Raw genomic sequence first — 24020 nt, 5'->3', positions numbered from 1 at the left:
CCCCGGATGGCGGTTGAGACGCTGTCGCACAAGGCAGGGAGGCAACTGAGTATATATACAAGGATACGAGGGGAAATACACATACCTGTCGCACAAGGCAGGGAGGCAACTGAGAGAACAAGTCTGGGTTGCTCCCTGGTGCAACAGGCGACTATATAGTAGATGAGTAATCCATCAACACAACGAAAGATGGTCCAATGAGAGAAGGGGAGGGTCCTCGGACGCCCGACACGTGACCGGTGGACCGGCCTAGGAAGGCCGGTCGAGTGCGGAGGCCCTAGGAGCGCCGAGCGACGGAACGAAATAGGGGAGATGCCAAAAGGAGGGCGCGGGAGAGCGCGACCGAATAGGGAGACGGAAGTATTAGGGGGAGTGAACGAAATGGGACAGAAGCGGAAGCAGAAAAAGAGAACAATGAGACATGAGGCGAGTGTGGGAGCCGTGCCCTGACAAGAATGGGACTTCACACATTCTGGACAGTCTTACAATTAATCGAGTCGATAAATTGCATCCCATGCAGTATCAAATATTGTAGCCAGGATGTATATAACTATATGGTACTGTAGTTCGAAGAGGAAGTAGCTAACTCTGAGCAAGGGGAGCCAGATCAAGGCAGGTGTACAAGTGACTGGTACTGTACAAGTGACTGATCGGGCACTGTAGTAGCTATGTATGAATGAGCCCTACCTTAGAGTACTCCTGATTCGCTGTCCGGACCGGGACTGTACGCCCGAATTCGGTAATGAAACAGGTACACATAGCAGGCAGTGATAGTGAGTGGCGCCAAGGACGCATGGGCTCGACTAAAGGGTAGATTAATATATGTTAAAATAGCGAATGTACGCCAAGAACGCCTTCAAGCTCCGGCTACACTATACTTGCGGAGGACGCCCTTCCAATCTCTGACATCGTCCCGACCCATGCAGACGATTGTCGCCTTGTTGCCCGATCGAGGCCCGAAGACGCGCTCTGCGGTTTTGCGAATGGACTCGGGCGTCAACTCATCCACTTTTTCACACATCTCGGATACGGAAATCTTGCGACCGTGTACGAGGATCTAACGTAAAGCCAGGTTTTTTTTAAGAAAAAAAAAATACGTCGTGAAAGTATCCACGATACGCACCTGACGTCCAAGGTCCTCTACTTCAACAGCTCGACTTTCGAGGGCCATCATCAGACTAGATTTTAGCTGGTTCTTCGCGCGGCTGAGCTCAGTTTCGGAGACTGGCGCGTAGAGCAGCAAACTTAGTTGATGTACGAGATGAGGTAGGATTTGGTCGGCTGTATTGCCATGGTGGCGACCTGCTTTGGGCACGAAGGATGCGAAAAGGCCGAACAAGGAGGAATCACTGTATATATGGTGGAAGGAGGCGCAGTGATCGACCTGCGGGTAGTGGTTGAGAATGTGGGTGTACAGACGTGAGTACATTCCTTTCCCTGGGCCTCCTGGATACACGATGGTTTCAGCAATGTGAACTATAGACCAAGGCACGCATGTACCTGCTGAAAAGCTTCCCCCTCCTCCAAGAAGTACTTGCATAGTCGCTAGGGCATAGATGTCATCGTCGTGTATGCTGACACCCTCAAAGGCAAGATATAAGTGGTTGAATTCGCTGTCTTCTCGATGGAGGAAGCGATGGCCACCAGTGTACGTAGATTGCGGGTTCAGAACAGATGAGTAGCCGGGTTCTAGCGTGACGGAGGGGGTCAAATACGAAGCGGCCCGCGTGAGGGACTTGTAGAGCGAACCGGGCGATTTAGGGATCAGATGTGGTGCAACAGGATGTTGCGGATTATTTTGGCGGGAGGTTGGCTGCAGGGGATGCGGCGGGATGAAGGTAGTGGGCTTCAACGACGAGAAGTATTTGTCCACCAGTTCGACCAGCTCTTCGTGCTGCATTCCTGCACCAGCAACGACCATGCGCTCCGGGGTGTAAAGGCGTTGCATGTACTCCCGAATGCAATCCCGATTGATGTGATCTATTCGCTCTTCGGGGCATAAGAGCGGGATGCCAAGCGTCTTGCCGTCGTATGCAACTTCATGTAAGATTTCCGGAAGTATCATGTCCGGCTTTGAATTGATTTCCCGGATTTCGTAACGAGCAGCATCGCGCTGCAAACTAATTTCGTCGTCGAGAAAAGCGGGGTTGATGACCGTATCGGCTATGAGTGACAAGGCTAATGGATTCGCCTGGTGGAAGTGCGTTGACTGATACATCATGGATTCCCTTGCTGAAGCACACATTATTTGCCCTCCCATCTGGTCGATGGCAGCAGACATCTCCTCCTGAGAGCGTGTGGCCGTGGTCTAGGTTGGCTCAGACAGGCGTCCTTAAAAGATATCCGAGCAAAACGCGCCTTAAATGCCAATCTGTCCACAAAGTGGCTAACTCCAAGGGTAGACGGCGTTTCATAGCGAGAGCCCGCGTCGACATAGAGCCCCAGAGCCGAGAAGTGGCTTGGGGTGGCTTCCGTTGCAACCCGGATCTTGTTGGGTAAGGTAGTTATTTGAACCGGTGGTGCCGGTGCCGACGTAGAAAGAGTTCTTTGGTGAACTCGCTTCAGTGAGCGGCGCAGCGCGGTCCTGGAAGTGTGATGCATCGTGGTCGTACGCGGTACACGGCGCAGATGTTGCTGACGCCAGTAAGGTCGCCAAATACTTGCATCACCTGACCTGCGTGCCGTGCTCGGCATATCACGGCTCCAGTACGGCAAAAGCGTCGGGTGTGTTCAAGCCAGTGCTAAGGCGCTAACAACCCTTGCTAGTCAGGTCCTTAACGTCGCCTTCTGCCGTACCTCTGTACACATCATCAGATCATTGCGACCGGATCAGGTTTAAGTATGCACGAGCTCAGCACCCTCTCGTACGGGGGCGGGCGCTACGCCCGCCTCAGCATTCCGCGTTCGGCGCGTCGGCGACCTAGCCTATGACATGTCATTGCTATCGTCAGCGTGCGGTCTGCCTGAAGTAAGCCCCCCTCCTCCGATCGCGGACTTGTCTGCGCGTTCGACCTCATCCCAGCTCTGCCCGAGCGCCGTCAGGAGCCATGGCCCCTTCCAATGCATCCACTTCAGCGGATCCCTTTGCCCGCCAAGGCTTTTGGGGTCCTGTTACCGCTACTCTTGATTGGTGCGAGGTCAGTATCCCGGTTCAGCTTTGGTGATATGAATGCCCGTATTCACCCGGTTTCAGGAGAATTACAAATTTTCGCACTATATATGCGAGGTCGCCAATACATTCTCGAATGTGTTCACCATATGGATCGCGTTGCACGGCGCGCGGAAGACGCTGGAACAGTCCCTTCCCAAGCGGTTTCTTGTGGGATGGCTGGTAAATATGCTACCATATTCGTGCTCAGTAGACAGCTAACCGTGCGCTCAGGGTTTTGCCCTCGTAGGAATTGGCAGTTTCGCGTTCCACGCGACTCTTCTCTACGAAGCGCAACTCGCAGACGAGCTGCCAATGATATTTGTCGCAAGCTACAGCGCGTTTATCTTGTACAATACGGAGACTGGATTTGGCCACCGGAACCTGCGATCCTACTTCCTTGCTCTTGCGGTTGCCGCGTTTGATATTCTGTTTACATGGTCATAGTACGTGGCTACGCGTCATCTCTTATATATTAGTTACTTACATGCACACAGCGCTACGTGGTACCGCAACCCCATGTATCATCAGATCGTCTTTGCTTTGCTGGTGATCGCTACCAGCTCTAGGGTCACCTACCTCATCCGCTGGTCTCCGGCCTCAATGCGAGTCCCTGACAAGACACGCTCCTCAATTCTGCAGATGTTCTGGACCGGTGCTGGACTGTTCGCTCTTGGTTTCGGAATATGGAACATGGACAACGCTCTGTGCGGCACCTTAACTCGTTGGAAAGCAAGCATCGGATGGCCTGCGGCGTTGCTTCTCGAAGGTAACGAACGTAATTTCTTGCCGTTTACTCGTCATGCTGAACCCCAAGCAGGACACTCGTGGTGGCATGTCTTCACTGTAAGCGCAAAGATTGCTGATATCTAGCGAAGCGTTCTGATTTTGGTATTCAGGCATGGGGCACATATCTCATGATATCTGGTGTCATTTGTGAGTGCTTTTATAGCTGTTTATCGGTCTTCCTTAGCGCTAACCAGGAACAAACAGATCTGTAGGTGCACCGCGTCACAGTCTAGAACAGATTTTGACCTTCTGATTCAAGGACTGTATGTGTCAAGGATGACCCTCGACGATACAGACTGGGAGGGTCCTCTGGACTTCCTCATGTCGAAATCGTGAAACTCACGAAGACACAATGATCAGTTGTCGATACCATGCAATTCGGACGCCATGAGTGCCGGCGCTGAACCTGTTAAATTTGACACTGATATCTGTTAGAAACCGGGTTCTGAGCTCATATTCAATGTTGTCTTGCGGTACTGTTGTAATTTCCTGTACGCATCCTCCCAATCAACAACGTTGTTCAATCAATGGTATATTATACGATGAGCGGTGAGCATTAGGGCATTAAGTAAGGAGCATACTTGATACGTGTGCTTTTTATGCCTCGGGCGTAGGCTCTCCCACAGTCCATTTGGCGAATTCCAGTACTTCCACCCCGCCATGTCTGTTCGCTCCTCCGTTCATGCCTCGCTGCCTTGCCCACGACTGCAGCACATTCCGTACAATATCTCCATCTGCATCCCCACCAAGCATCATGAAGGGCTGCTCGTACAACGCTGTTTCGTCAGCGTCAGCTTCGGTACCGCTGGCTGTGATTGATTGTGTTTCGAAACCGACTATCTGGCGCGCTATGGCGCGCTCCATTTTCTCCAAATCCCCGCGGAAAGCGTCTCCGGAAAGCAATTCAGACAAGCGGTTTGACTTTAGGCCAATGAGAGCCAGAGCGCCAACCCGTCCTTGTGATGTGTTATTGAGGGATCCATGGAGGTACGAGGCGACACGGAGGCCGAGCTCTGATTGAGAGGAAGGGAAGGGGTCGCGGACAACTGTGACTGCCCTACGGAGGGAGACCTTCTCGCCAACCTTGGCGATGGTCTCCTGGATCGCACTGGCAACCGTCGAATGAGCCGTGGTTCCGATATTAGCTGCGGATATGAGGGGTGCATGCGTGAGTGCCTCCAATGAGCACGGCGTGAGCAGAGTGTTCGACGAAGTGGGTTCGGTGATGAACGCGGCAGTGTGCGCGATATCCGCAGCCAGTGCACCGAACAGCTGATTTCTGGCGACGAAGTCCGTCTCGCAGTTCAGCTCCACCATCGCCGCGCGTAACCCGCCATTCCCAGAGCCTGTTCCGCGTCCGAGGACACTAACGCTCACGAGCCCTTGGCCGGCATTGCGTCCGGCGACCTTCGCGGCCTTCTTGGCGCCAGACACAGCAAGCTCTTTATGGAGCCAATCCAGGGCTTTGTCAAGGTCGTTGTTGGTTGCCACGAGTGCTTCTCGGGCTTTTGTCAGGGACACCTCGGTGAGCTTGCGCAATTCAGCGATGAGCTTGACCGAAGGTTTGGTCGGTTCGGTTGAGTAGCATCGGAGGGTACGCAGGAGACGCGCGTTGGCCGTCGTCCTCCTGGCCGCAGGAAGGAATGATGCCATGACTATTGAGAAGTTGACGCTTTGCGGGACTTGACGTGACGAAGGGGCTCGGACGCTGGCAGTGGCGGTGCTAAATTTCAAGCTTTATTCATCGCGTCTTGATTGGCGCGAAGACGATCACATGAGCTCCTGTCAATGATTTTGGCCCCCCGAGTTGCTCGAATTCGCGCCATTCCTCTGCATACCATGGATAATGTCGACGGTTTCAAGGCGCCTTCGACCTTGCCACAAGACCTACTCTTGATTAATGAGCTTATTGGGGAGATTCCACCTCCCCCGGCCTTCCCCAAGGGAATTCGTGAAGCAGAGCGATCTGACGAAGACATCGCAAGTTCCAACGGAGACGTCGATAGCGAAGACGAAGTAGAAGCTCGCCTCAAGTGTATATCGGACCACGAAGATACTGAGTACGTCGCACGTCGTTTCCGAATTCACCAGGGAGTGACCGCCCTCTCAGCCCATTGGACTCCGACTTGGAAGATGACTCTTCTTCCTCTGATTCTGAATCAGACCAGTCAATATCCGGCAAGGCCTCGCACCCTGGGAAACGAGCCAACATTGATCTTGCTGCTGAAGATGAAGACGGCGAGGACAGCGGGCTGAAACCGCAAGGCTATCTGAAAACACAGCATGAAATCACGGAACTGGCTATCACCATCCCAGAAGCCTCCGAGGTTCCTTCCGATGAAGAATTGGAAAAAGTTGGCGAAGTGATGACTGTTCTTCCTCAGACTGTGGTCATCAAAGGAATCCCGGCTCCTGTCACCGGCCGCGCGTCAGAGAAGGCTCTGGACAGCGAGACATTATTGGTTCTGGAGGACCGAAGGGTCCTCGGTTATGTGCGAGTTCCGGACATTCAGTTTGGCACCGTTCCTCTAATTGTGTGATCAGATCTACGAGACATTTGGACCAACACATCAACCTTTATACCAGGTTCAATTCAACGACTCCTATCCCCTTGTACCTGGTAAAGTGCAGGTATCCCAGCCCGTTTTCCATGTCCCTCGCCGCAGCCATTTCGTTTTTCTCAACGAGTTGAAACACTCGAAGGGGAGCGACGCAAGTAATATCCACGACGAAGAACCCGCCGCTCACGAGCTTGATTTCTCTGACGACGAGGAAGAAGCTGCCTTCAAGAGGGCAGCCAAGATGAAACGGAGGTACGCGCCATATCTTTAAGCTCTTGTCCGGTACACTGACGTGGTGCCCCAGGCGCTCGGATTCGCGTGCTGGGTCCGTTATACCATCAAGGCACACCACTCCTACTCCTTCACAGATGCGGGACCAAGATCTTGCTGGCGAACCTACGTACGATGGCAATCCTTACGATCAGTTTGGACCTTACGATGGTGATGCTGTCGCCGGGCCTTCGCGAGCAGCACCGCTTCCATACGATGACCCTTACTCGGACGTGTATGGGACCGATATCGACCAAGGAGTTCCTTCCAGTGAACCACCGACGTCCGTGTTTGAGCATCAGTCTCACTTCACCACCACCGCCGTCAACTCTTGCGGAGAAGGACCCTTTGAAGACTCGCAACTTCAACGTGCTGCAGAGTATTCTCGGGATCGAGATGCCATTCGTGGTCGTGGCCGTGGCCGCGGTCAGCGCCGGGAGGATAATCGACCTCGAGGTAATCGTGGTCGCGGGGTTAATCGGGACTCGCGAAGAGATGTCCGACATACATCATCAAATCGTGGCCCGCATTTGACCAGTGACACTGCCCAACGGGCTTGGGGCACCTCGCAGCGGCAGCAAACATATGCAGCCCACGCTCCAGGGATGTCCTCTCATCGGCCTCTGTCACCGACTTCACAAGCTATTGCCAGAGCTACAGGCCAGTATTTGGACGTTCACGGCCCCACCAACGTCCAACAGCCTACTTATCCGGCGAATGATGTCTGGATTCACCAGAGTCCGTTCTCTTACGGACAGCAGTTATACTACCAACAACCTCATGTCGATCCATTCATACAACCGCACATCAACCCGCGATTCGCTGCCTCTTTTGGCATGGGGCATCAGTATGGTCTAGGATCGCCCGGACATGCGAGCGTCGGGAGAGGGTGGAGTTCCTCGGCGTGGTCGGATAGTGTAAATTACGAGGTACAGAAAGACAATCACAATTAGCTTGCCATAGCGCTTCGCTCCGTAGGCACTACTATTTGTTTGTTGCGCTGAGTAGCAGTATTAACTCAATACCTGTGCAATATTTGGGGACCGTGGCACGTGTGCCATAGCCTCAACTTCACCACAGGAACAGTCGCTGTAGCTTGCAATACCATCACTGGAACGCTGTTCACTTGCGGCTCCACCATGGTGATGTCCCCTCCTCCGGCCGCGACTGCCCTGAGCAAGTCCCAAGGCAAAAAGCGTCAAGTCGACGCGGTCGGCGATAGAGCTACTTCCTCACCGAAACCTACGATGCAGACACGCCAAAAGCGTGTTCTTCCCTCCCGAACTCGTCGAGGTGGGCTTGGCATTGGCAGTACGAATGTGGACCAGATGATCCTGGACGCGCAGCTACGGAGATGTGCGTATATACCCTCTTTATGCCTATTCGTGTGCTAAGTCCAACCGCGCAAACAGTCGAAGATAAACCACTCATTCCCGCCGAAACCAAGTTCGTGTTCACCACCGACTCTTCACTGGTGCCCTCGTCATCTACGTCCGACACCTTCAAGGTTGAGCTCAATACCACCGCATACGGCCGTTACTTCGATAGGCCAGAGGTTATTGCAGCTTGTAGGGCTCAGGAGACCATACAGGTCCCCCACTACATCAATCTATCCGACGATGCAGCAGTAGGCGGCCGCTTTCGACCAAGAGGATCACAGGAGGTATTTGACCTTAATTCTGGAGGGGCGTGACTGACATGATCTGGCACGTAGGAAACAGTGGACACTTCCGACTCTGTTTATGAAAAACGACACCGGAAATACGAGGCATTCGAGAAACGCCAACGGCTTCGCGAAAAAGAGAAACTCAAGCACGAACACTACAAACTCAAGGAACGCATCGACCAACTCCGCAACATGGAGATTTCCGCCTTCCTTGCCCTCCCGGCCTCTTCTTTTTCCGCCCCCCCGCCTCGATACGATGAATTATCTGAGGAACTCAGCAGCGCTGCTGGATATCCGCATAGCATTGCCAGTATCCAAGAAGGCGAACGGCGACGGAGGGAAATGCTTCAGATTGCAGAGGGTCTCGAGGAGCGCTATCGAATCTTACTACCCCCGGATCGTCCTCGTGCCGCGGAGAAAAAAATCAGCGTGGCTAAGGATGTATCTACACCTACGACTCCCAGCGTGGACCAACAGCAGACTTTCTCGTCGGAGCGGCCGGAAAAGAAGCAGCAGAGTCGGGATGATGCGAAGAGGCAACAAGTGATTAAACAGGATTCAGTGAACGGCAGCAAGTTCGTCAAGCGAACTGAGAAGATAACATTGGATGAAGAGGAACCTGTTTCGCCTGCGCGCAAACCGCAGAAGTCGAGACAGCGAGCACAGGGGCCGAAGAGAAATCACCCACCTGATACGGCTGCTGATGCGGCTGCGTCCCTTGTCAATGCGATCAATCGCCAGTTTGGACATCCTCCGGGGCGCGTGAAACAGCGGTCCCTGGATGCAACGTCGGTGGGCACACCGGATGCGGGCTCCATTGTGGGGAATGAACCACAGGACGCAGCTCCCCGCGTAGGCGACGGTGAAACCGAGTACGAATCGGAAGAAGCATTGTACGGGGACGGGAAGGCAAACGGCGTCATGCTAACGATCAAAGTGCCTGCTAAGGAGTCTTCCGGCTCCGACCGCACCACACCTGCACCGGCATCCGCTGGTCCAGCTTCCACGACTAGAAGGCGAAGGCAGGCCCCTATGTCTGCTCCTGTGCGGAGCCCCTATAGCCCCGCAATGAAACGGAACATGACCAACCATCCGAGAGTCCTTCAGGTCTTAGCAGGCAAGGCCATCAGAGGGGCGAATGGTCGCTTCCTTTCGGCCGCAGAAATGGCGGAATTGGATAACAAGGAAGCAGAAGACATTCCGTTGGAGACTATCTCTGCGCCGCAACCGCGCAAGAAACGTCGCGCAAGCCATATTTCCCTGTCCGAAAATCGCACAGCTTCAATCATTTCTGGTGCAGAGGAGTCTATATCCGTGGGCACTCGCGCTCGGAATCGCGCAGCTGGACCCGGCTGCCTAGTCCTCGCGGCCATGCGCAAGTCGGCGGCAGCTAAAGAGCGACAGGGAGGTCGCAACGCATTCGGGGCAAGGATACCATCCGGCGTCGACAAAATCCACGAATTCGCACTTCCATACTGGGTACGGTATCCCGATGGCGAGGAAGATGAACTAGAACCCGATTCTGAAAGCCCTAAAGCGATGGAAATCGATGACACTGCACCCGGTGACTCAGCCAGTACTGGTCGAGCAACACCGGAAGCTCCGTTAGGCCACGCTAGGATGAATGATTACGAGGAGGCCAACGCTAAGGGCAATATCTCAATGCCCTCGATGACCCCAGGACGTGATGAGGGAAATCCGCAAGTTCAAGGCCCAGTGCCGGGGCACTCCATGAGCGAGGTACGAGGTCCTGAGCCCGAAGTTGAGTCCATGACATTGTCAGTGGGCGAGTGAGTGGAGCAACCGCTATCTGTCTGATTGGTACTTTTGGCCTCATCCGCTCTGATGCGTGGAAGATGTATCTTATTACTTGTTGTCTCTAATTTAGAATCGTCCCACTACGAATTTCTGATGACAATGGGCTTGGTATGAATACGTCGCGGATTATGCGATCTTCATTTGAACCGTGCCCGATTGTGACCCGACAGTCTGCCCGACAACGGCCAGCGCTCGTTGCTTCTGCGCAGAAGACATATCCCTGTTCCTGGCGAGGTGCATGCGAGCGACGCTCAGGCTGCTCGATGGGGAGTCCGGCATTGGAAGCACATTGAGGGGATCGTTTTGCCCCGAGTGTTTGGCCACTGTTTGTGATTTACGAGCTGTGCCGCGAATGCCAATGGTGTGAGCAACACCCTGCTTGTGACCACCCATCTCAACTCGTAATGGGAGTTGTTCTTCGACATTTTCCGCCTCCATGATGTTGTCACGCACATCTTCCACAACACCATCCTCCTCCTCCTTCTCGACCACCTTTGGCCGACGCAACAGCCCTTGCGCGCGGTGCGCGTTTTGCTGTTTCTTGCTCGTCAATTTTGCATCAATACGCCGGGAGGAAACCGATCTCCCATTTCTTGTGGCCTGCCGTCCGCTCCACGTGTTTTGTTCTCTACCAGTTGCACCGCCGCTGTTCCATGTCGTAGGTACAGAAGGTATAGCCCCGGTACTGAGATTCTTGTTACGCGAGGTGTATTCGGAAGGCCGGTCCCAGTGCCCATGTTGCACAGTCGGCTCCGACGAAGGGGCAGCACCTCTTTTCTCGAGTTGGTTTAGTGCCAGACGCCCAGCAAGCGAAGTAGGACCCATATTCGCGGCCCTTTTCAGGGCTTGATTGACATTACGCGGCTTCTGGCCTATCTCAGCTGCGAAAACGTTCAATTTCAAATTGCAGATGGCGCGGGCAATGTAGAGTAACATACGAATGGAAATGTCGCCGAAACTTGTGGCCACAGGGGCGCCCCGCCGGAATGTAGATGTCGCGGGCGAAAGTGCATTGGCTGCTATGAAGTCAGTACAATTGCATTGATCTCTGTGTCAGGAATATGTACGAGGCGAAATGCTGCCCAAGCTGCTGGCAATACGGTGCACGGGTCCAGCGGAGGAAAGGGACGTCTGTGCAGGCGCAGAGCTCACATCGTCCGCCATCATGGAGTACGAGCGCAACCATGCAGACGTTGTTTGCCGTCTAGTTGACCAAAGTCGTGATGTCGCCAGTGCTGGCCCATTTGAAGCCATGGTGGAAGGAGACAAGTCGACGCGGTCTCGGCTCACGCAGCACTTCACGCTTCACGCTTCACGCTTTCACACTAACATTGCTATGGGCCGCTGGCTGGGGCGGATTGTCGTTGGACTCACGCTCTCCCTGATTTCTTTCATAGCCTATTCTTCTCAGATATTTATCATTTGGCCTTGGTACGGACGAGAGCTCTCAGTCGAGCTCATGACGCTCCTTGGCCCGTTCAAGTGCGTGACGCATGAATACCTTCAGTCTTCTTGCCTCATGTGTATGATAATTGGATGCAGCCTTCTTGTTGGAATGCTACTCTGGAACTACTGGCTGTGTGTCCTCACCGATCCAGGACAGGTGCCGAAGGACTGGCAACCGGATGTTCAGTCTGAGCATGGTTACGAAGTCAAACCTTTGACGGGCACCCCGCGATACTGTCGCACTTGCCAATCATATAAACCTCCTAGGGCTCACCATTGCAAACAATGCAAGCGGTGAGTTTACCTTGAACTGTTGATAGCGGGACGCTGATCGGCTTCAGCTGCGTGCTGCGGATGGACGTGAGCTTGTAATGGCAGCCCGGCAGTTGCGCGACTTAACTTTGCTGTTCTCAGCATCACTGTCCATGGGTTAACAATTGCATTGGTTTTGCAAACTACGGCCATTTCATCCGTTTTCTCTTCTTCGTGGACGTTGCATGCATCTATCACGTCACCGTGATTACCCGCCGTGTGTTTGAGGGCATGGGCCGAGGCTACTGGGTGAGTCTTGGTTTCGTCGATGGATAGAAGCTAATATTTTCTGCACAGGACGAGCCATCTGGCGTCGAGGTTGGTATGGCGTTCCTCATTAGAGGATGGTGATTCATCGGTGGCTTGTTTACAGCTTATATTTATCGTCCTCAACTATGTGACTTGCGTTCCCGTCATATGCGCTGTTGGTGCCTTCAGGTGAAGTTCATCTCATATTCGATGCAATTTGTAGTACACGTAGCCTAACGATTTGGTAGCATCTATCACTTCTATTGTTTGCTCGCCAACAGCACAACGATAGAAGGTTGGGAAAAGGACAAAGCTGCTACATTAGTGCGACGCGGCAAAATACAGGAGGTCTATTATACTCATTGGCCATCTTGGATATTCGCTGACTACATCATCGCATAGATCAAATTCCCATATGTATGGATATACATGCGAGATGTCGTTCTTGCTGACCTGGGTTGACAGGATTTAGGTTACAAAAGCAATGTCGTGTCCGTTCTCGGTAGCAATCCTCTCTTGTGGTGCTGCCCCACAGTACCGCCTGGAAATGGGCTAAAATATGATATGACCACGGATTATGGTGAGTGGATGGAACTCCAATCTTCGAGTCACGCGGGCGGAGTCCACGGGTTTGGAGCGGCGGGAAAGCGAATCGTCGAGCCATGATGGTGTGCCATACCAGAGTCCCGTCCTATGGTGTATTCTATAGGTGTGCGATGTGCTATGCGATACGATAATATGTGAGCTCATACACGACTAGATTCTACATCTGCTCCCTTCATTGTATTGATTATTCCTTACTGAAACCGTTCCTTTTCGTTCTAGATGCCAATGAGCAACCCACATGGCCTCCGCGTGATCCTACGGAATCCGACCCACAACAGCATGGTTTCAAGCTTCCAGAGACGCCGTGGGTCTACGGCAACGGAGCGCTCAACCCTCACCTTGACCCCTCTCAAGCGCGGCGCCGCAGGTCAAGACCGCTACAGCAAATCAAGGGACCCCAAGCCATATCTGACGTCCCGCCTTGGCATCCGGATTACAACGACCCAGCGGGTATCTCAGGATACGCGCCATCTGAGTCGGATCGGTCAGCCACAGAGGACGAAGAGTGCGATGAACGAGCTGTGGCGTACGAACAACCTGAACTTCCTCGGCCCAGAGTTCGTCGCGGTTCCGAAGGGTACGAAGTACGACCGATGAATCGTGAGCAAATGCTAGAGGAGTATGTGCAAAGTCATATGTTCGAGGCTGGACGATATCATTATTATGAGCGGGAACCCGAAAGCGGGAGCTCAGATGATGACGCTGAAGGAGAAGAGGACACTATGCCGTTATCGCGGGAATAGACGTACTGCTAGTATATTGCACACATAATGAATAAGAGCCTAAAATCACAGAAAACACCCATACATGCGAGACGGTGATGGTCCATTGACGGAGCGGAAGTTATTCAACGAGATCATGCAAAGAGGTACACTTTCCAAGTATTACCACCTTTCTCTCCCACCTCGAGCACATTCGCACCGGCGGATACCTCCGTGTGCCAAGTAAGGTCCCCTTCAGACGCGTTGAGCTGGTTGCCATTCAGTTTCACTAGTATATCCTCAGGCGAGGGCATAGGAGGATCTTTCACCGGAACCTTGACGCCGTTCTGAGTTTTCACCTTGATCGGCGTCTTTGGCGCATCTGAGGAACTGTCCTTCGGTTTCCTCTTCGGAGGTCGTCCCGGACCACGACTCTTGCCCTTCTTCTGACTCATGGGTGCATCCTCTTCATACTCCTCCACTCCGTTTCCCATTCCCCCACCTTCGTCCTCGTCATCGCTCGCGTGCTCTTCGGGGCCCGAAAACAACACGTCTTCTACGCTAACATTCTTCTCTGTGTGAGCCAGACGAAGCACCCAGCTTGACACCCCTTCGCGATGTTGCAGTCGCAACCTCCGACCGTGTGGTTGCGTTATCAAGGACACGGAGCGCAACAGCCGTTGCGATGAGTCGGTGGATGATCCGGATGACTCGGACACCGCAGGCGGTACTGCAGGAGATGCAGTAGCACCATTTGTCACCACAGGGGAGCTTGCCGCGGCCAAAAGAGGTTGATAATTGCTTGGATAATAATGCGGATAAGTGCTCGTCGAGGCGGCGTATTGCGGGGGAGGGGCGGCGCTAGCACTTGGACCTCGGTTTGCCATCACAGGAAGGCTCGTCGAAGAAGATGGGGCAACAGCAGGGGCGATGGTAGGGTATGCTGCGGGAATCGTGATAGCAGCAGTATTCGGTATTCCTTGTCCTCCAGGCAAACGAACGAGGGGAGCTTGACCGGAGTTATCCGCCTGCTGGATGGGAGCTAAAGGTGTAGCTGGTATGCTAGGCTTGAGTTTAATCTTCGGAGCAGGCGCGTATTGGGGTAGAGCAAACTCGGCCGGCAGCTCGGACATGAGTTTAGCGAAGAACGTCTATATAGAGATAAGAGGATGCACGACATCGTCAGGATGGCTGCTCACCCTGAGGGAGACGGCGTCTTCCCATATCGGCGTATGATCGGCATTGAATTCAAGGGCATTATCGAAGACCAACTCGACGTCTGCCGCGAAGTCCGCTGAATTTGTATATTCCTTACGCTTGACCTTTTTCTAGGACATGATCAATGTCTTCGTTTGATATGCGAAGGTGGAAGTCGCTTACGAAGATGAATTCGAAACACATAGGTTTCTTGATCACCTTGTAGTACTCCGGCCAGAGTTTCTTCGAAGGTAGCTCCATGAATTCGGTGGAGAGTACACGGCCACTGCCAAAATGTCAGCGAGGATCACCGTAGCACAATCCGGGCTCACTTCTCGTCGGTTTTCGAAACCAATTTCTGCATCTTTGCCTTCATCTGTCGGTATAGGTTGGGTACCTTCTGTCTTTTCTCGCCTTCCCCTTCGCCCCCTTCGCCATGGGCATCGTCGTGAGCTTCTTCCTCTTCTTGGCCGGTCATCTTCGCGTATTCTTTCTTGACGAGTTTCTTGAGAGATGACGGGCGTTAGCAAGTCGAAGTCACCGTGGACGCAAGCGCTTACATGCAGATGTTTGGCATCCTTCCATATCTGACTCTCCCTCATGTTATACTTCTTCGCATTGGCAAAACACTGCTCGAGATCCTGCTTGACGTCCTCCAGAGATTCGTACTGTCCGCTGTCAAGTTGCGATTTGATGTTCTTCAGTGCTATCGGTCGTTTGATGAGCTGGTAGTAGTCGGGATATTGCCGTTTGGACGGTAGCTGCAGGAAGCTGTGAGAGAGAGTTCGGCCTCTGAACAATGCATAGCGACAAAAAGCGACGTCAGAGTCATGATCAGGGAGCCAGAGAGGAAAGAGCGAAGCGTGCGCACTCTTTGTTGACCGCATCCTTAACCGTCTGCCAAAGCTTCAGCCCCTGCTCCTTGACCTCCTCATCCTTCTCCGTGTCTCCCCCCACTGATACTGCCTGCTGCTGCTCTTCATCCTCGGTCTTCACTACATCTATCAATTCTCCTCCTGCCTCTTCTTCTGGCGGACTAGAGGCTGTGCCTGCACGGTGTCGTTTCGCTCGCGGAGCATCGACGTCCACCGCGGCGCCGTTGGAGATCGCGCCGAGCTCGCGCTTCGACATGGCCACGGATTATCTGCGCTTGCGTTGGTCACTTGGGAAGGTAGACGTTCGCTATCTGACCTGCGCGGTGCCGGGTTTGGGCTATCTGGGCTGCTGGACTTGACGGGGCCGCCTTGGCCGGGGAGCCCATTTGAGCGGTCGCCGTGCACGTGACTGTGATGACCCCATGCCACACATGCACACACAACACGCAAACGCCGTTGAAACGCTGAACTTCAGACTCGACTTGGGGCTACAAGGAATATATGTACAGGCGAAATCTAACACAGAGCGAACTCTTGATGAGTGGACCTAAACGACGGACTTGAAATTGGTAAAATTGGTTTTCTTCGACGCTCTACGCCTCGCTTGCGTCTTTCGTCCTGAGATCTCCACGCTTTATTCGATTGTGAGGATACGTCAGACGCTAGTGCACGGGTCATCCCAAATTTCAGGGAATGGATTCGTCTGACAAGTGACGCACGTAATCTCGTGATTTCGAATACGTCGATGGATAAGTAAGTGCGTTGATGAGCCCGGAGACCAGGTATCTCAGTACTGCACGGTAGCTGACAATTTCGCGACGCGGAGCTCTCGAAGTCGTTGTTTCGCCGCGCGCGAGTGCTGATTCAGCCCGCCGTCGAACGCCCAGCTAGCATCTCGCCACTTGAGCTCGTCCGTGTCCTTGTCCACACGGAGGGAGTAATCGCGGAGCAAGGTCGCGCCGCCGGGCTACGTGAAGAACGAGTCAGACTCTGCGTCACCCTGGGTAGGCGCATCACTCACATGCTCTCCGAGGTATTCGGTTGCTTCCACGACAAAATCGTCCACGAGCAGGACGCATCGACCAGGCTTGCCTCGGACGTAATTTTCCACCTCCTCAGAACCCCACGAGGGACCTTCCCAGATCAACGATTTGTCCTCCGGAGGCACGCCGTGGTGATGCTTGTGCTGCATGTATGCTTTGGCGGATTCCATATCGGTATAGCGTGCCCGACGGAGACCAGAGGCTAATCCGAAGCGATGAAGGACAAGGATGATCCATTTGGACGGGTCCCAGTCCGAGAGTGATGGGCCGGCGCGGAAGTCCTGGGGGAACGCATGGTGGAAGTTGTGATTCCCCTCACCACAGGTGAGCAATGCGAAGAGCTGCGGCACGCGATGAGTCGTTTCCTGTGTGTGCAAGAAGAACAACACATACAAGGTTTCCCCGAGAGCTATTCTCGTCAGAGAAGAGTTGGAGGCCGTCCCAATGTGCTAATCTATGGAAAGTCAGTAACGCACGATGCACAACCTAGGATGCTCAAACCCACGAATTGACGATGAAGGTACAGTGCCATACTGCACACATGGTTAGCACCCTGCCATATATTAGGGAGATAAAACTTACTCAGAATTCGAACAACAAGGCTACCGTATACATATGCACCCCAAGCGTCGCCCCAGAGAGCACCTAGCAAGGGAGGAACAACAAATCCCGTGAACAAGGCCAAAGGTACTAGAGGATACGATGTTATTGCTGCTCGAGTGCCTCAGCCGACGAATTGAGTTCACCATAATGTTTATGTTGTAGTCGCACAACTGTATGCATTACGTCAGCCGTTTGAGGCGATGTTTGGAGCTCCGTGAGGACGTACCAGGGTCACTGTCCAGGTCTTCTCTGTCGACAAGCTCCATCCGTTCATACGTGGGTTTGAAGAATATCCATCCCACGTGTGACCACAGCAGACCCTTGGTGGCGGCGTACCTACGCGCAATTGCATTTTTAGAACGTTGCGAACGCGCAAAGGTTGTGGAACACAGACGGGTCATGATCGGGATCGTCCGTGAAACGCTGCAATATGCTTCTCAGAGACACGCGACGAGGTTGATTGAAAGAAGAAGCGTACATGGTGTAAGCGGTGACGCAGGCACCTGGACATGGTTGAGCAGGTGTCGAATACAAAAGACGTGGAAGGGGCGTACCACCACTTGATGGAACCTTGAAAAGCACTCGAGCCGAGCGTGGCGAGAGCTACCCTGACTCCGAAGCTTGCCCGGAACGCTCTGTGCGACCATAGGCGGTGGTAACCGATGGTGATGCTATGCCGCGGCGGACTCGTTCAGGTCCGGCAACACACGATTGAAGAGGTGGTCGCGTACCCGAACTGCGCGAGCTGCCACAACGCGAATGCCATGATCAAGGTCGCGCGGGGGACTTGGGACGGCGGCGTATAGTACATGGCGACGAGGGCCGCGACGTGGGCCGCGACGAAAAAGGTCGCGTTGCTCCACCATACCTCGAGCCTCCGGGGAGATGTGGACGAGGGCCTGGGCGGTGCAGGTGCGGGAGGGCCGACGGTGGCGGCCATAGACTATCTGAGGCGACTGGGAAGGGAAGGGAAGGTGGGAAGGCGGCTGGGCTACCGGGCGTGACTGCACCGCTGGGGGCTGTAGATATCTGTATACCGAGTCTCAAATGTTCCCGCACGGAGCGACCGTCTCGCGCGTCGTTGTTCACATCATCGGCAGGGTTCGCAGGATGAATCACCCCTATCGCGCTATCGGCCACACATGCGCGCGCGGAGTCGGCGGCATCAGACGTCTGAGAGTCTGATCACCGTCGTTGGGCTCCGACTCCGCGTCGTCCTCGCTCTATTCAATTTCAGTGTGCGCCTCGGCCCTCGAGGCTACGACGGGCCTGTGTCTAGCCGTGTCAGACCGCGTCACCGTCGTCGCTCAATCGGCTGTCCGAATCTTATCGGGATCTGGCAGCCTATTATCTTCGTCTCAGGGTCGTGTCCCAGCCTGTCCCTCACTCATATCTCGTCCCTGCCGCCGGTGGACGCGAGGCGAGTGAACCATATTCCAGGTGCGGCGCTGGCTCGGGAACATCGATCAGAACCTTCGTCCAAAGTTTATGCAACGGCGCATCAACAGCCCCCAGAATCCAAGGCGACTATTCATTTTCGCGTCCGAATTGCGAAGGGTCCAGAACACGACCCCTCCGGCCTTTCCCCAAACTCAGCGCATGGCGAACCTGTGCCGAACAACTACGTCTTTGGCTTGTCACCAAACTTGGCCACGGCGATCCTGGTCTTGGTCGACGCCACCGGTGAGAGTCGGCGATCACGTACTGCACGGTGCGTCTCATATCATGCAATTATGGTCATCATCGCAAAAACCAATCACTCCACTGGCGGCCGCTCCGCCGCTGTCGAGATTTCTATCATTGTCTGACCTGTGGAGTATTACCGCACGCAGTATGACTCGTCTGATACCATACGCGTCGCTTGTCAACCTCCAAGACAGCAGCGCTGCTGAGCCGAGCCTTCCATCCGCACTCTACATCGCCATCGGGCCCGGCCCGCGGCTCTCAAACTCCTTCACTTTCTCCTCCACGATGCGCTTCACCGCCCGCACCTTCTCCTCGTCCGTCTTCCACACGCCCCACTCGCTCTCGCCGATGCCCATCCCGAAGCCAGGCTTCCTGTTCTCCGTGCCGTTGTCGACCCAGCCGCCGCCGCTCAAGTGGATCTCGCGCAACCCGTAGGGGAGTAGCGCGTCGAGGAGCGGGCCGACCGTGACGGCGTTGATGCCGGATCCCGGGAGGATGGTCATGGTGGACGCGAACGCGAGCAAGGAGGAGAGTGCATGGGGCTCGGAAGGAGCGACGAGGCCGTGGCCGCTGCTCGGAGCAACGTCAGAACCGGAGTTGAGATGTATACCAACGCGATGTCGTACCTCGTCAGGATGCGAGTTATGCCTGGGATCTGCTGCACGGCCTGAAGGGCTATCATGTTCTAGTCAGGTGAACGACTCCTGAGCTGCACCACGGTCCACTCGCCTTCGAGGGGCAACATCGAAGACAAGTCGAATGCTCGATGAAAGCAGACTAGATATCTTCAGAGCTCCGTCTCGTGAGACGAGAAATCGCGTACAGTGCAAACCGGGCCCAGCCTGCGCAGTGAGACTGAAGACAGGCGCATGAACGTCGTGTTGATAAGACTGCGAGAAAGGCCACATACGTCCTCATCCTCGCGACATCAATCGCTCCGTCCTTGGCGAGCACGCCGGCGACGACGCCCGTCGCGCCTGCTTTGCGAAAGAGCTTGATGTCCTCGATCATCACGTCGAACTCGAGGCTCGAGTAGCAAAAGTCGCCGACGCGGGGTCGGATCATCACCTACTTCTCGTGCGTGCACGTCACGTCGGCTGAATGAGGCGATGGGTGAAGTACGGAGGCTGCTTCACCATGATCGGTATGGCAGGCAGCGCGCGGTGAACCGCGTTGAAGAGCCCGAGGCTGGGGGTGGTCCCACCGCCGAGGCCAAGGTTGGCACAGAGTTCAAGGCGATCTGCGCCTCCCCTGAAGGCACTAGGATGTGTGTAGGCATCAAACTGGCAGCGGACCGCTGGTTCCCGCTCACCGGATGGCGGACTCGAGTGAATCGACGCAGACCTCGATCAACACCATGTCAAGATACAGTATATTGTGGCTGTACGGCGCCTGGATGTGATCTCACACGCTCCGGGCACTCGGTCGTCTGCTTCCGGAATCCTTGGCTGGCTCAGGTGTTACATTGCATCTGCGGTCCTCAACCTCACCTTCAGCCGCAAGATTGAACATGAGGACTGTTTTACTACTGAACTTGCCTCCGGAAACGCTCCTGCACATCCGTACGTCTTTCCCTCACATTGAGCCAAGCCCCTAAACTCGAACGGTGCGAGCGCAGTATCCTATCTCGACCTCCCGGACTTGGCGAGCTGCCTGCGCGTATGCCACGTCCTGCGGGCCTTAGCAGCCGACCCGGTATTACACCACTATAGGTTACGCGTCGTGGCGCCCTCGCGCGTCGCCCACGCCCTCTTCAGGCAGGCCCCGCCACGGCCGACCGTCGGCGAGCTCGTCGCCCGCGGTGTCATGCGCGGGCTGGGCATCGAGCGCCGCTGGCGTGCAGGTTTATATTTCTACACCCACCTGGTCAGTACGGCACATCCCCGACGATCCCCCATCCTACCACCCGCTCGCGCCTCGGTCGCAACCGCAGTCGCCGCGGCCGCAGCCCCGCTAATCGCATGTTTATCTTCGCTCGCAGTCCGTCAAGCAATACGAGTCCTCGCTCCGCATCCAGCGCACGCACACCAAAAACCTGCTATCACATCACCTCCGCCGCCTCGTGCTCGCGCCCACGCCGGCGCACTTCCTGCGTTCCCTCCGCGTGCTGCCCGACCTCGAACGCGAGTACGCCTCACCCCGCCTCTCGCGTTCGCTCCTTCCCGTCGTTCGAAAGCTCAAGTGGAGTATAAAGCGCGATGTGCTCTCCCAACGGTTTAGAGACGCCGGCCACGGGGGTCGCGGCGACGCCAAGTGGGTCGAGGGGAAGGGGCGCGGGCTCGTGTGCGAGAGCGAGCGGATCCGGCTCGCTGTCTGCCCGGACGTGCGGAAGATCGTGGCTTTCTTTGAAGGACTAAACGGGCGAGACTAGCGACCATCAGATACCCTTTGTTGAGACGTGTACGAACACTGTACGACACCTGGACTTGCCCTACGCATCACTTGCTGTCGCAATTATTCTATTCATGCATGCCGAATACATACTTTTTTTTGCTCTACTATCCGAACCCTCAAATCGCCTTCGCTACGCGCTGCTTCACTTTCTGCTGGAGCCCCTTGCTCCGCAGCAAGCACCATTCTCCCCATGCGTTCGTCGCCTGCCACCGCTCGCTCGGCAGCCACACGGTCCTCGTCAGCGTCGCGCTGTGCGCCGCATCCAGGAACGGAGCGCAGTGCGCCTTCTCCCATGCCTCCGAGATCGCGTACGGTGGCTCGCGCGGGTCGAGATCCGTGTGGTGCGGCAGAAACAGGTCGAGCATGTAGTCGCACTGATCGACGTCGACGTAATGGCTCTCCTCCGCCTTGTTGAGGTCGTTTTGGTCCTCCGGGACGCGCGAGGTGCCGACGCGGCGGCTCCAAAACACGTCCGTGGCCGGGGCGGGCGCAAACTTGCCGGGCACGAGCCCTTCAAACGCGCCGCGCACGAACTGAACGTCAACGCCATCGGGGACAAGGTAGTGTCCAGGGAAGCGGTGCCACTCCTTTCCGATGCAGAGCGTCAGGTTCATCTTCCGCACGAGCGCCGTGTCTAGATGGGCTCGGGCCTGCTCTGCGAGCCGGTCAGCCTCCTCCTTCGCCTGGGCGGCCTTGCGCACTTCAGAGTAGGGCACGTTCTTCTTGACCGAGGGAGAGGGCGTTGGGATCGGCGAGGGAGCAGAGGCTGACGTAGGCAGCAACAGGCCGGCGGAATTGAGCAGCGCCGGGAGTTCGTTCGTTTCCAGGCGGAACACGACGGAGAGTGGGGCGTGATAATAATGCCAGAGCGCCAGGATGCGCGTGAGGGAGATGAGTGAGGTGTATAGGATGACGGAAAGGGTGGTCAGGCGGAAGATCGACGTCCTGGATGCCTGTACGGGTGCGTATCAGAATCGCTGATGCTATGAAGAAGTGCAATGAGGTACCTGATAACTAGACCCCGTCACCTTAACATACGCGACCTCCATCCATCCGCGAACGAGGTAGAGCGTCACCGCAGCGTTGAAGCAGATGAGAGGGTAAGCCGGGAACACGAAGCGCTCCTCCTTGTGCGCCTGTGCCGTGAGGATACCTAGCCAGATATACACAGGCAAGAGGCGGATGCCCATGACCGTATACGCGCTGCTCTGAAGGATGTCCGGAGAGACGGGTGCGGCACCGGGCGTATACAGACGCCTACGATCAATGTAGTACGTCAGGATGAGCGATGGAATGGCTAGCAGAGCCATGGGAAGCACGAGGTTGAAATTGAGGGCGAGATTCAGGAAGTAGAACGCGGGAGACTCTGTGCCGTACAGCTCCGGCCCGCGTGCGGGGTCGGAGAAGATGTTGTAGGAGACAATGTTCCAGGGCGTGACGGTAAGCTTGCCGTAGAAATAGCTGTCGACGAGGACGATGGGAACGAGGACGACCGAGGCCAGAGCGCCGGCGGTAAAGAGTCGCTTCCACCGCGCGGCGAACCAGGTCATACGGTCGCGCTGGATGACGCGATCTCCGCCTAGTACGAAGAGCTCTTCGAACACAAACGGAATGGCAAGGGCAATGGCAAATGGCCAGCCGAGTAGGGCGCCGACAGCGAAGAGCGCCGTCGCTGAGTAGGTCCTCTGCGCATCGGCTATGCGCGGCGGAGCCAAGGCGAAGGAGTAGGCGAGCGTAACGGCGTACATGGCAAAAGACGAGGGGAGGAAGGCAACGGAGGCGTTCCACATGCCGGCGCTGAACAGGAGCATGAAAAAGAGGTATCGGCCGACGCGGAGGTTGATCTTCTCGACGACGGTGCGGTAGAACTTGGCTTCACAGAGCGTGGAGAGCACGGCGAGGAAGATTCTGGTCGCAAAGAAAGCTGGTCTCTGGGGAACGTATGAGAACATGGAAGCGACGTCGCGGGGGGTGTCGATGACATACCTTGGAGGGTCCGCTGAGCCCGGCTAGCCGAGCAGGGAGGAAGTGCAGGAGAATGTATGCCCAACTACGAATTGCGTACTTGGGCGAGGTCTCCCACGTTTGGAAGCCGTATCCTTTGTCGAGGTAGTGCAGCGGTTCCCAGTAGTTGTACACTGCACAAGGGTGAGCCGCGGCCCTGGACGTCGCTGGGGAACTGACCTTCATCGCAGTCGGAAATATTGGAGTACATGGCGGCGCTGACCCGGACAAGGAGCAGGAGTCGGACGGCCATGGAAAAGCTGGGGGTCCATGGTGCGCGTGCGGATCTGGGGCGGGTCAGACGAGGTGGGAGTGCGGTGGATGAAGGCGCACCTGCGAACCTGGTCCTGGAGGATGCCGGTGTGGTGCGACTTGGGCGGGGGCTTGGGCTCGTCCGTCCGCGCTCTGAGCCGGAGCGTCTGCACGTTCGCGTTGGCCGCCATCGTTGCGATCAAGTTGCAATGCGCTTTCGGAGCGAAGCCGAGTCCCGCCAGCGCGCGGCTCGGGAGCAGTGGCAGTGCTCCGCCCGGAATGGCAGCCGCATTGCCAAACTCGACAGCCGCACGTGCCCCGCATCCTTCCTCGTCGACCGCCCAAATGCACGTCCAGAGGCGTCAACATGCCACCGGCCCCCATAAAGTCAAGACCCGGG

General features: G+C 55.4%; 11 protein-coding genes across 11 annotated transcripts; 5 read left to right on the top strand and 6 right to left on the bottom strand.

Annotated features, from left to right (window-relative positions):
• Window positions 1–738: 738 nt before the first annotated feature.
• On the bottom strand, window positions 739–2604 carry PUNSTDRAFT_117562 (LuxS/MPP-like metallohydrolase; the record flags this gene model as incomplete). The annotated part of the gene is made up of 4 exons (XM_007378778.1): window positions 739–1057; window positions 1124–1446; window positions 1501–2308; window positions 2359–2604. 4 exons carry the CDS (start codon window positions 2599–2601, stop codon window positions 857–859), a joined length of 1575 nt encoding a protein of 524 aa, XP_007378840.1. The 3' UTR covers window positions 739–856.
• A 407-nt stretch (window positions 2605–3011) lies between these two features.
• PUNSTDRAFT_123712 (phytoceramidase) lies at window positions 3012–4461 on the top strand. The gene is made up of 6 exons (XM_007378777.1): window positions 3012–3137; window positions 3194–3331; window positions 3383–3594; window positions 3646–3994; window positions 4048–4088; window positions 4197–4461. Exons 1-6 carry the CDS (start codon window positions 3048–3050, stop codon window positions 4291–4293), a joined length of 927 nt encoding a protein of 308 aa, XP_007378839.1. The 5' UTR covers window positions 3012–3047; the 3' UTR covers window positions 4294–4461.
• A 37-nt stretch (window positions 4462–4498) lies between these two features.
• PUNSTDRAFT_79835 (uncharacterized protein) lies at window positions 4499–5640 on the bottom strand. The gene has a single exon (XM_007378776.1). The coding sequence runs from the start codon at window positions 5588–5590 to the stop codon at window positions 4535–4537; it is 1056 nt and encodes a 351-aa protein (XP_007378838.1). The 5' UTR covers window positions 5591–5640; the 3' UTR covers window positions 4499–4534.
• A 136-nt stretch (window positions 5641–5776) lies between these two features.
• Window positions 5777–7721, top strand: PUNSTDRAFT_117559 (NAF1-domain-containing protein; the record flags this gene model as incomplete). Its single annotated transcript, XM_007378775.1, has 4 exons — window positions 5777–5997; window positions 6048–6429; window positions 6482–6750; window positions 6803–7721. The coding sequence occupies 4 exons, from the start codon at window positions 5777–5779 to the stop codon at window positions 7719–7721; spliced, it is 1791 nt and encodes a 596-aa protein (XP_007378837.1).
• Window positions 7722–7913: 192 nt separating this feature from the next.
• On the top strand, window positions 7914–10228 carry PUNSTDRAFT_129584 (uncharacterized protein; the record flags this gene model as incomplete). Its single annotated transcript, XM_007378774.1, has 3 exons — window positions 7914–8124; window positions 8181–8431; window positions 8483–10228. 3 exons carry the CDS (start codon window positions 7914–7916, stop codon window positions 10226–10228), a joined length of 2208 nt encoding a protein of 735 aa, XP_007378836.1.
• Window positions 10229–10378: 150 nt separating this feature from the next.
• On the bottom strand, window positions 10379–11416 carry PUNSTDRAFT_129583 (uncharacterized protein; the record flags this gene model as incomplete). The annotated part of the gene is made up of 3 exons (XM_007378773.1): window positions 10379–11133; window positions 11191–11268; window positions 11320–11416. The coding sequence occupies 3 exons, from the start codon at window positions 11414–11416 to the stop codon at window positions 10379–10381; spliced, it is 930 nt and encodes a 309-aa protein (XP_007378835.1).
• Window positions 11417–11588: 172 nt separating this feature from the next.
• On the top strand, window positions 11589–15985 carry PUNSTDRAFT_95337 (zf-DHHC-domain-containing protein; the record flags this gene model as incomplete). The annotated part of the gene is made up of 15 exons (XM_007378772.1): window positions 11589–11734; window positions 11795–11992; window positions 12040–12058; window positions 12113–12259; window positions 12308–12328; window positions 12384–12448; window positions 12508–12607; window positions 12662–12676; window positions 12725–12999; window positions 13085–14717; window positions 14766–14894; window positions 14947–15049; window positions 15096–15268; window positions 15324–15555; window positions 15635–15985. The coding sequence occupies 9 exons, from the start codon at window positions 11589–11591 to the stop codon at window positions 12923–12925; spliced, it is 912 nt and encodes a 303-aa protein (XP_007378834.1). The 3' UTR covers window positions 12926–12999; window positions 13085–14717; window positions 14766–14894; window positions 14947–15049; window positions 15096–15268; window positions 15324–15555; window positions 15635–15985.
• A 137-nt stretch (window positions 15986–16122) lies between these two features.
• On the bottom strand, window positions 16123–18247 carry PUNSTDRAFT_48807 (uncharacterized protein). Its single transcript, XM_007378771.1, has 11 exons — window positions 18016–18247; window positions 17839–17955; window positions 17763–17787; window positions 17679–17707; window positions 17511–17620; window positions 17428–17454; window positions 17264–17371; window positions 17187–17214; window positions 17075–17135; window positions 16660–17022; window positions 16123–16605 (listed from the first exon to the last, which is right to left on the bottom strand). Exons 1-11 carry the CDS (start codon window positions 18222–18224, stop codon window positions 16426–16428), a joined length of 1257 nt encoding a protein of 418 aa, XP_007378833.1. The 5' UTR covers window positions 18225–18247; the 3' UTR covers window positions 16123–16425.
• A 950-nt stretch (window positions 18248–19197) lies between these two features.
• Window positions 19198–20329, bottom strand: PUNSTDRAFT_129579 (uncharacterized protein; the record flags this gene model as incomplete). The annotated part of the gene is made up of 6 exons (XM_007378770.1): window positions 19198–19540; window positions 19597–19645; window positions 19794–19825; window positions 19881–20038; window positions 20107–20230; window positions 20283–20329. 6 exons carry the CDS (start codon window positions 20327–20329, stop codon window positions 19198–19200), a joined length of 753 nt encoding a protein of 250 aa, XP_007378832.1.
• Window positions 20330–20480: 151 nt separating this feature from the next.
• PUNSTDRAFT_129578 (uncharacterized protein) lies at window positions 20481–21341 on the top strand (the record flags this gene model as incomplete). Its single annotated transcript, XM_007378769.1, has 3 exons — window positions 20481–20532; window positions 20589–20836; window positions 20952–21341. 3 exons carry the CDS (start codon window positions 20481–20483, stop codon window positions 21339–21341), a joined length of 690 nt encoding a protein of 229 aa, XP_007378831.1.
• A 139-nt stretch (window positions 21342–21480) lies between these two features.
• On the bottom strand, window positions 21481–23811 carry PUNSTDRAFT_129577 (asparagine-linked glycosylation 9 protein; the record flags this gene model as incomplete). The annotated part of the gene is made up of 5 exons (XM_007378768.1): window positions 21481–22317; window positions 22372–23295; window positions 23351–23502; window positions 23549–23655; window positions 23702–23811. 5 exons carry the CDS (start codon window positions 23809–23811, stop codon window positions 21481–21483), a joined length of 2130 nt encoding a protein of 709 aa, XP_007378830.1.
• Between the last annotated feature and the right edge of the window lie 209 nt (window positions 23812–24020).

Source organism: Punctularia strigosozonata (genome assembly GCF_000264995.1).
Source record: "Punctularia strigosozonata HHB-11173 SS5 unplaced genomic scaffold PUNSTscaffold_1, whole genome shotgun sequence".
Lineage (NCBI taxonomy): Eukaryota > Fungi > Basidiomycota > Agaricomycetes > Corticiales > Punctulariaceae > Punctularia > Punctularia strigosozonata.
The sequence above is the reverse complement of the archived record's forward strand: the minus strand, read 5'-3'. Positions and strand labels throughout refer to the sequence as shown.

Coding starts and splice junctions, on each gene's coding strand:
- PUNSTDRAFT_123712 (XM_007378777.1), top strand. CDS start 3,048: ATGGCCCCTTCCAATGCATCCACTTCAGCGGATCCCTTTGCCCGCCAA. Junction 3,138..3,193: donor CTACTCTTGATTGGTGCGAG/GTCAGTATCCCG, acceptor ACCCGGTTTCAG/GAGAATTACAAATTTTCGCA. Junction 3,995..4,047: donor CGTGGTGGCATGTCTTCACT/GTAAGCGCAAAG, acceptor TTTGGTATTCAG/GCATGGGGCACATATCTCAT.
- PUNSTDRAFT_79835 (XM_007378776.1), bottom strand. CDS start 5,590: ATGGCATCATTCCTTCCTGCGGCCAGGAGGACGACGGCCAACGCGCGT.
- PUNSTDRAFT_48807 (XM_007378771.1), bottom strand. CDS start 18,224: ATGGCCGCCACCGTCGGCCCTCCCGCACCTGCACCGCCCAGGCCCTCG. Junction 17,956..18,015: donor TGGCAGCTCGCGCAGTTCGG/GTACGCGACCAC, acceptor GCCGCGGCATAG/CATCACCATCGGTTACCACC. Junction 17,708..17,762: donor TGCGTCACCGCTTACACCAT/GTACGCTTCTTC, acceptor AGCATATTGCAG/CGTTTCACGGACGATCCCGA.